The 10,000-nt window shown below is 42.8% G+C and overlaps 1 protein-coding gene across 15 annotated transcripts in view; it reads right to left on the bottom strand.

The window, feature by feature from the left end:
• LOC118396254 (FERM domain-containing protein 4A-like) overlaps positions 1–10,000 on the bottom strand; it is a 232,967-nt gene that overhangs the window by 127,693 nt on the left and 95,274 nt on the right. For 3 of the 15 annotated variants that reach the window (XM_052465809.1, XM_052465811.1, XM_052465810.1), the window contains exon 1: positions 6,187–6,846. The exons of 5 other annotated variants lie outside the window; for them this stretch is intronic. In XM_052465809.1, coding sequence (XP_052321769.1) covers positions 6,187–6,330 — 144 coding nt within the window. In that variant the 5' untranslated portion in view covers positions 6,331–6,846. Of the gene's footprint in view, positions 1–6,186; positions 6,854–10,000 lie in introns of those variants that run through there. 7 more of the 15 variants (XM_052465808.1, XM_052465807.1, XM_052465805.1 and 4 more) reach the window with 5 other exon arrangements.

The following is a 10,000-nucleotide window of genomic DNA, read 5'->3' on the forward strand; positions in this document are numbered from 1 at the left end:
CTGAATACTTATTTAAATAAGGTATTTGTGTTTTCGCTTTGTCATTATGGGGTATTCTGGGTAGATTGCTGAGGATTTCTATTTATTTAATCCATTTTAGAATAAGGCTGTAACGTAACAAAATGTGGAATAAGTCAAGGAGTCTGAATACTTTCCGAAGACACGGTACATGTAGTCAGGGTTGAGGATTACATGTAATCTGCGTACAAAAAAACTAAACTGTAATCAGTTAAGTTACCAGGAAAAATATTTTAATGAGGTTACAGCTATTTTTTTCAAATTAGATGATTAGTTATTGGATTACGTTTGAATTCAGAAAGTATGTTTGTGAAAAAAACATGTTATATACACTACCGGCCAAAAGCTTTAGAACACCTACTCATTCAAGGGTTATTCTTAATTTTTACAATTTTCTACATTGTAGAATAATAGTGAAGACATCAACACTATGAAATAACACATATGGAATCATGAAGTATCCAAAAAAGTGTTAATCGAATCTAAATATATTTATATTTGAGATTCTTCAAATAGCCATCCTTTGCCTTGATGACAGCTTGATGATTTGTTTAACAGCTTTTTTGCTACTACATGATTCCATATGTAGAAACAAGTAAAAGTAAAGAAAAACAATTGAATGAGTAGGTGTTCTAAAACTTCTGACCAGTAGTGTATATGAGACCTTTCTCTTTTCTCAATCACATTAAATTCAGCATCGAAAAAAGGCTTCAGTTTAAGTTCCCTCCACCTGAGCGAGTCTGACCACAAGTCAGAGACCACCATGATGACACACCAAATGCATTTAATGGATCCTTTTTGTCTCCTTTTAATGTCTCGTAGAAAGTAACCTACCCAACCCTGCACAAAGTCTGCTGCCCTATTTCCTCATAAGAGGCTTGTGTATAACTTAAAAAAACATGAAATATGAGTGGATGTTATGTTTATGGAATAACTGATCCAGAGGCCTCTGCTGCTAGCTAATGTAACAGAAATATTAATGGACTTTCTTTCTTCTGGGTAAAACGTCAAGAAGATAAATAGATGAACATAACATTTTCCATCATTATCTGGCCACTCTGTTTATCTCAATGCACACCTACTGTATAGTACATGTGTCCCTCAGGTTCACACACACATGATAAACCGAGAAATGAGGCAGCGCTAAATGTTTTCCAGATGTACTATGCAAATAAGCTGTGCTCCCATGGGACACACTATAAACGGCTTTCACCAACTAGTCACACAGCTCAACTGTTGTTTTCTGTGTTTGTGTGTGTACGTGTGTGTGAATATAGAACATAAACACACCTCCGGCTAGTGTTAAACAAATGAGAAAATTACAGAAAAGCAAAAGAACTTATGAACAGATAGGGAATTGAATCCCTGTTCTCTCCTCTCCATGTCCTCTCCATGCCTCTCTTCAATCCACCTCTTCCCTCTCTCCATCTGCAGAAACAACTGAATCTCCCATGGTTTGGTTCTGGAAAAAGATTTTCTCCCATAAAACACCGGAGTTGGCTGGAGAACAGAGCTGGCAGCTGAAGCAGGAAAGCGATAGAGTTCAATGAACAAAGTCAGAGGCGCAAGTATACTGTTTGTGTGTCAGAGGATAGAGCTGAGATTCCCCTACAGTTGGATAGGGAATGAGGGATTGAAGGAATTTGGATTTGTCATGGATCAGCAGATTCTGATTCTGGACTTGTGTCTAAATGTTACACAGTTTGGGAGTTCATTTGTCTTCCCTAAATAGCTGCCATTAAATAGAGTATAATGCAATATACACTACAGTTTAAAAGTCTGGGGTCACTTAGAAAATGCACATTTTTTGTCCACCAAAATCATATCAAATGGATGATAAATACAGTGTAGATATTGTTAATGTTGTAAATGACTATTGTAGCTGGAAACGGCTGATTTTTAATGGAATATCTACATAGGCCCATTATCAGCAACCATCACTCCTGTGTTCCAATGGCACATTGTGTTCGCTAATCCAAGTTTATCAATTTCAAAGGCTAATTGATCATTAGAAAACCCTTTTGCAATTATTTTAACACAGCTGAAAACTGTTGTACTGATCAAACTGGCCTTCTTTAGACTAGTTGAGTATCTGGAGTATCAGCATTTGTGGGTTCGATCACAGGCTCAAAATGGTCAGAAACAAAGAACTTTCTTCTGAAACCTCTGAAGCTATTCCATGCGAGAAATTGCCAAGAAACTGAAGATCTCGTACAACGCTGTGTACTACTCCCTTCATAGAACAGCGCAAACTGGCTCTGATCAGAATAGAAAGAGGAGTGGGAGGCCCCGGTGCACAACTGAGCAAGAGGACAAGTACATTAGAGTGTCTGGATTGAGAAACAGACGCCTCAGAAATCCTCAACTGGCAGCTTCATTAAATTGTACCTGCAAAACACCAGTCTCAACGTCAACAGTGGCGAGGCAACTACGGGATACTGGCCTTCTAGGCAGAGTTCCTTTGTCCAGTGTCTGTGTTCTTTTGCCCACCTTAATCTTTTATTTTTATTGGCCAGTCTGAGATATGGCTTTTTCTTTGCAACTCTGCCTAGAAGGCCAGCATCCCGGAGACGTTGAGACTGGTGTTTTGCGGGTACTATGATACAGAGGAAGAAATGGCCACCTGGGTCTGCTATATCCTGCATTTCTCTATTTGTTCCTCCCTACCTCCCCAGGACATCCTGCCTTTCACAGTGAGGTTCGTCGGATGAGTAGGAGAGGGGTAGAGGAGGAGGTGAAGAAGGAGGTGGGGGAGGAGGAGAACAGTAACGCTAAACCTCTGCTTAGGGCTTAACACATCACACCACAACCCAACGGCAGGGTCTTGAACCAGCCTGTAGCTTTAAAGAGGCATTTCCCAGCGAGAATGTGTGACTGAATGTTGTTGAGTTGACATTTTCCCAGCCTGATGTAGGAATGTGTGAACACAGGGGTGCCTTCTCCAGAAGCGTCTATGTGTGTGTGTGCATGCCAGTGTGTGTGTGTGTCAGTGAAATTATTTCACAGACATTAATCTACTGTCATCATGAATCCATGGCTCACGCACGCTGGCACACACTCACTCACACACACACACACGCACACACACACGCACGCATGCACGCACAAGATGAAAATAAAACCTAATATAACTCAAACGGAAAGCATTTGCATTTTTGCGCAGTCCAGGCAGTGCTGAGAGGGACAGTTTGGCCTGATATTTGTTCTGGTTCTGGTTAGTATACACACATGATTGCAAACACTCATACTCCATGAGAGAGAAAATGAGAGAATAGTAGGAGAGAGATAGTAGGAGAGGCAGGAGTTTCCCCTTGAACAAGAGAAAGGAAAGCAGACCTATTGGGTCAGAGAAGTGGAGGGGGAGGGAGGGGTCTACTCAGGAAATACCTGCTGGATCAAAACACACAGGGGAGGGAGAAGGAGGAGAGGAGGAAAAGAGGAGAGCAGAGAGGAGGGGGAAGGTGAAAATCAGCTCCAGACTGGTTGTGGAATGTATTTGTGAGGCAGATATAATCCCCTTCTCTTTCTTTCTCTTTCTCCTTCACTCCCCGTTTTCCAAAGACAAGCAGTCCTGTCTGAGCCAGATACAGTATTACAGTTCCTTTTTGGTGAGAGGTTCTGTATGTCTGATCCATCCTTACAACTGATACAGGATATTTCCATCCTCTAGCAGGTGTGTTTGTGTATGACTGTGTGAGCGTGTGTATGGGTATGTGTGTGTGTGTGTGTTTGTGTGTGAGCGTGTGTGTGTGTGTTTGTGTGTGTGTGTGTGGGAGCGTGTGAGAATTTATTAGAGTGTGTATGTTGCTGTATGTGTCAGTCCCTCTTCTGCCCGTTGCCATGACAACAGCCTTAGTAGCTCTGTGATCCCTCTATGAGCTGGTCAGGTGGGGCCTGACAGTGTCAACTGCACATGGGGCAGGTGGAATGAGACAGAAAGACTAATTGCTCTCTGAGAGCACCGTGTGCAGATTCAGACATGGTGGAACAAATAACAATGATCAATTATGCTGCGTCAGAGCTGGTCTCACACACACACACACACACACACACACACACACACACACACACACACACACACACACACACACACACACACACACACACACACACACACACACACACACACACACACACACACACACACACATACTGTCCCCAAATATGGGTCATAGGTGACGTGATAAACTGTAAAACCAACTGTTTAGGATCTGAGCACAAAACTAAAACACTTTTTCTGTAACACTGTTTTCCCCTTTTGTTTTCGTCATTATGATCTTGTCTCATCGCTGCAACTCACCAACGAGCTCGGGAGAGGCAAAGGTCGAGTCATGCATCCTCCGAAACATGACCCACCAAACCACGCTTCTTACCCGGAAGCCAGCTGCACAAATGTGTCATAGGAAACACTATTCAACTGACGCCTAGAGTCAGACTACTGGCACCCAGACTGCCACAAGGAGTTGCTAGAGCGCAATGGGCCAATTGTGCATTGCCCTAGGGGACTCCTGGTGGTCACAGCTAGTAATGACACAGCCTGGGATCAAACCCCAGGCCATAGTGACGCGGCAACACTGCGATACAGTGCCTTAGACCGCTGTGCCACTCGGGAGGCCTGTAACACTTTTTAAACTCGTCAAGGCATTTAGAATTTCAATGAAAACTTGTCACAGTGTTTAGATTATAAACACCAGAACATGTTTATTCGTTGTAACACTTTTTTTAAACTGCCGAGGGATTAGTGCTTTTTTAAGGTCAGTTCAGTTTCAGTTAGATTATTAACAAATTATAATAATAAAAATGATCATTTTTTAAATAATAATTGTCTCTGTCAAGTCCACAATGGGTAGACATCAATAGAAAAACAGAAAATTACTATAAAATAGTACAATAATTCAGTTGTGTATATTATTTAGTTTTTATTTTATGACTATTTTGCATTCCTTAAAGTCATCGTCTCATCTCTGATGAAGCAGTATCAGCGAGACAACGTTACTCCCCATACTGTACTAGCTGTAGTCATCCTAGTTAGCTAGGCTAGCCTGGCTAAGTATGCTGCAGAGCTGTCTGATGAAATCATTTCACTAGTTATTTAAAGTAGATTAGGCATACTTTCAGGAACTGCATTTCCCTCTCTCCCATGCGGTATGTGTGTCTCTAAGCTAACAGGGTTAAGTGTATTCATCTCTGTCTGACCCTGAAAAACAGGCGCAACGGTCATTGTAGTTAATTACCACTTTTCTGCACTGAACGAGGTTGAATGAAAACTACAACTTCCTCCCACATGGTTCTTGACTTAAGTTTTGTTGTGAATTATTTGATTTCTCGAGAGAAACCGCACACCTAAATGAAATTGTTGTATTAACAACAACACCATGCGATTTAAAATATTTTTTTTTTCTGTTCAGTTGTACTGAAATGTAGCTCAGGACGGTGACAGACATTCATAACACTGATCTGAATTAAAGACACGGAAAGTCAAATCAATTTCTACTGACCAAATGCACTCTAAACAGTACGATGGGAAAGTAGGCACTAATGTTTAAAACCTGAACTATCATGAACTTTCAGGATATGAAGCTGACCATCATATTTAACCTTGCATTCTAAACGCCTGTGTTCAAGACGAGAACACTTACTGGCGAATCTAAATGACTAATGCTTAAGTTTTAAACACTGACGTTTACGTTATAAACGTGTCACGTTTCATGGTTTTACAGTGTATGAAAGTATGAATGTGGCTGTATTCCAGTCCATGTTCATACTATGTGAGTGAATGCGAAAACCTGGTTCTCTCACTACATGCAACCCACCTTCCCCATCACAGTAAAAGATTGCCCACAATGCCGGATTCTGTCTCCTACTTCAGATTTAACCCTATGGCATTTATCATACACTTTGTTACTTACACTCCAAGTCACTGTTAATCACTTTACCCCTCTCATTCTGCCCTTCATTTAACCCCTTGTAACTTACTGTATATAATAATATTGTACTGTATTAGTGCCCCAGTTTAGAGTCCCCTCTGTTCTAACCTCTTCATCAGCAACAGAATCAGGTTTACTGCATAATTCCCTTGAGTGCATATTTCAACCCCTCCTCTCACACAATGTATATGTTTCAATGCACGGCACACACCTATGTGTGTGACAGAGAGGTGTATCCTACCTGGTACAGTGGCCTGGGCACACACCTGTGTGTGTGTGTGAGGTGCAGTGCACGGAGGTGTCTGAGAGCTGAGGAGGTGAAGGTCCACAGCAGACTCTGACGTGTGAACACCACATCCTCCAGATGCAGCAGAACCACCTCCATTGTATAAACACACAGGTTGCTATGCACAAGATAACAGGTACACCTCACAAGTAATACTCAGGACCAGAGAACAGGTAGGTATCCACAGAACAGGATAAAAAGGCCATCTTTCCTCTCTCTTCTCTCTAGGAATCCAACCATCCGATCACTCCGTACTGGGATGTCCTGTGTCGATATCCCACGCAGCTAGAAGACTTCCCTATGGCTCTCCTCTCTTCCTCTCTTCTCTCCTGTCCTCAAACTGAAGAAACCCTGAGTGTCGAAGTCCGAGTGAGACAAACACAAACAATCCCACCGCCCGTTACTCTCTCTCTGTCTCTCTCTTTCTGTTTCTTCTCTTGCTCTCTCTTTCTGTTTCTTCTCTTGCTCTCTCTTTCTTATTTAGGATTTTTTTAAAGCGACACATTCAGTCCCAGAGCATTCCAGCCTAAAGCCAGACAGAAAGACAGACAGATGGAGAAATGGAGGGAGATGGAGACTCACTAAACGAGTGACAGGGATATTCACGCTCTACACCTCCAATCAGCCATCGGCCAGATCAGAAACCTAATCTCCTACTCATTTTACCATTTAAGTCCAGCACACACACACACATACACACACACACAAACAGCCAGCAGAGTCGCTGACGTCCTGTCTCCAGAGGGATGATAAGTGTATTTTCTCTCAGCTCTGGGAGTCAGGCCAGAATACAGAGTTTTTAAAAAGGGACCATAATTCCCAGGACATTGTGTGGCCTAACGTGACCTCTCTGAGTCTGGAAGAGCTGCATGCCCCACCCCCCCATCTTGCGTAGGTCTATGTCAAACCTCGACAATCGCCTCAATACTTTTCCATGATGCTTAATGTCTGGTTAATTTTAAACAGCCAAAAGTAACACAACTGCAACTTTCCTCTTCCCCAGCAGTCCAACAGAAAACCTTGATCAATGCAGCAGTTTGAGTTCAATAATACCGAAGGGTGCAATGCACACACACACACGCACACACACACACACACACACACACACACACACACACACACACACACACACACACACACACACACACACACACACACACACACACACACACACACACACACACACACACACACACACACACACACATTCAATATGCCCCTAGTGTGTGTGTGTGTGTGTGTGTGTGTGTGTGTGTGTGTGTGTGTGTGTGTGTGTGTGTGTGTGTGTGTGTGTGTGTGTGTGTGTGTGTGTGTGTGTGTAGTTCAATAACTGCTGTATGTCTCTGATACTAGTACTATTCATTTGCTAATGAATATCAATAGAAGCATAAAGAAAATACACCAACTGTAAATATCAAGATTTCTGTTTCGTAATTCTCCCCACTGTAAAACCGCTGCAATCTGAGTTTAGATAAAAAGGCATATACCACATTCCCTCTCTCTGCCCCCCTCAGGCCCATATACGTATTTTGGGTGAAAATATGTGTGGATGCAGTACAAGCTGTTGATCTGTGTTATTTCACAGCAGCATAGGGTCACACTGTACTTGGATAGTCTGGATAGTCCATCTGTAGATGCTCTACAGATGGTTATACTATCAACAAACTATCTGTTGATAAGCACCTGCTTGCTAAGGTTAGGGTTAGGTTTAGAATAAGGGTTAGGGTAAAAGTTAGGGTTAGGGCTAGGGTAAGTAGATAGTTATTTGAAATGTTATCGATAGTTCATCTATAAATGCTTCACAGATGGACTATCTACACAAAGTGTTACCCAGTATAACAACAGAACCTTTAAGAGACCCAGGCCTCATCCTGCCCAGTGTCAGATGGTCTTGAGAACTCTTTTCTCTGGATTGTTTGACATTCCAGGCGTGTGAGTGTTCCACTTTTTCCACGGCCGAGTACTGACTGTTACTGTGGGGTCAGAAGGTCAGCTCTCACTAATTTTAATTTAAAACAGGTGTAAATATTTGTTGTGTGCACGTTCCCTGGATATTGTGTGTGTGTACTGTGTCCTATGGAATCCTGGGAAAGTTCATGGAATACTCCTCATGTAAACAATCAGCACCAGAGTGTGAAATGACCATTACCATCGCAACAGAAAAGACTATCGTAAGCATAGTGATAGGACAGAGGGGTTAGACAGTTTGGGATATTAAACTTTGCCAGACCCTGTGAGGCTGAGAAGGAATGGACAGGCAGACTGATGCTGAGGGTTATTCAAAAAAGCTACTGTAGCCTGGTACCTTAAGTACACACACACACACACACACACACACACACACACACACACACACACACACACACACACACACACACACACACACACACACACACACACACACACACACACACACACACACACACACACACACACACACACACACAGAAAATGATCAAACATTGTGAAATTGAATGGCATGATACTGACTGACTCATGTTGATAGAATTTCTAGCACACAACTGCCCCCCCCCCTCTCTGTCTGTCTGTCTATGAATAGGCCCTTGATGGGTGAGTAAGTTTTGCCCAGCTTCACAGTGAAGAGTTCATTGAGTCCTGTTATCTCCCTCTCACAAAGACTTTGTATATCTGGAGATATTTAGAGGTCTCATATCCTGTTGTGGAGCAATGGAAGTCACCCAGTCCCCAGCACCCCCAATGACCTCTGACAGACAATACTGTTTGTGTGTGTGTGTGTGTCATGGTTCCATATAGTAATGTCTGAGAATAGGGCATGGGATCTAATTAGTTAATAACAGACCCAGGGCAGGCCAGCCTCAGCCAGGCCAGATGGAGGCCTGGAGGGATCACAGAGTAGGACTGGGATGTACAGTACTGGGAGACAGTGGAGGAGGGACACACTGGATGGATCTGCTGGACTAACTTTCTGTCTACATTATTTAATTATACACAGAAGACTATTAGAAGACATTATTTGAGTCATTATTTAATGTTTATTTTCTCAGCAGGTTATCTGGGAATATGTGTTGTTTTAGATCTACTTGGGATAGGGTCAGGGGTTGGTTTGGGACCAGACATAACAACTCTGTTATTCTGATCGAAGAATGAAAAACAGAAGAGGGGAGGAGGAGAGGAGTGAAACAATTGGAGGAGAAGAAGATACAAGAGGGAGAGCAGGGTTTAAGATGCCATGCAGCTGCACCCCTCTCACCCTTGCTTCCCATTCTCAAATTCTCTCCTAACGTCCCCATCCCGCCCCTCTCTTATTTCAAAGCCAGCACCCCCAGGGCGAGAGAGGGTATCCCTGGGAATCTATGGAGGAAAATAGAACCAGGGTAAACAGAAGTGTAAAACTAGACTACTGCAGCTACCTTCAAGGTCAGTGTGCCAGAATAGTTTCAGGATGAAGACATTCATCAGCAACTTGCTTTTTGGTTGTTTCAATATAATACATGTCTTTTGTGAATGGGTGATGGAGGACACATGGCCTAATGAAGACAGGTCACAGTACCGCCCACAGCCCCATGTCCACTACTGACCTTCTGATTGGATGAGGCAGAATGTTTAATGGCAGTGATTGGATGAGGGGTTAAATGTAATGAGCATTGATTAGTATTCCTGTCTCACCACTAGCCTGGATACCTTTGACAGAGATGTTATTGTTCACTAACATACTCTGTGTGTGTGTGTGTGTGTGTGTGTGTGTGTGTGTGTGTGTGTGTGTGTGTGTGTGTGTGTGTGTGTGTGT

The sequence above is a fragment of the Oncorhynchus keta genome, chromosome 17, assembly GCF_023373465.1.
Source record: "Oncorhynchus keta strain PuntledgeMale-10-30-2019 chromosome 17, Oket_V2, whole genome shotgun sequence".
Classification (NCBI taxonomy): domain Eukaryota; kingdom Metazoa; phylum Chordata; class Actinopteri; order Salmoniformes; family Salmonidae; genus Oncorhynchus; species Oncorhynchus keta.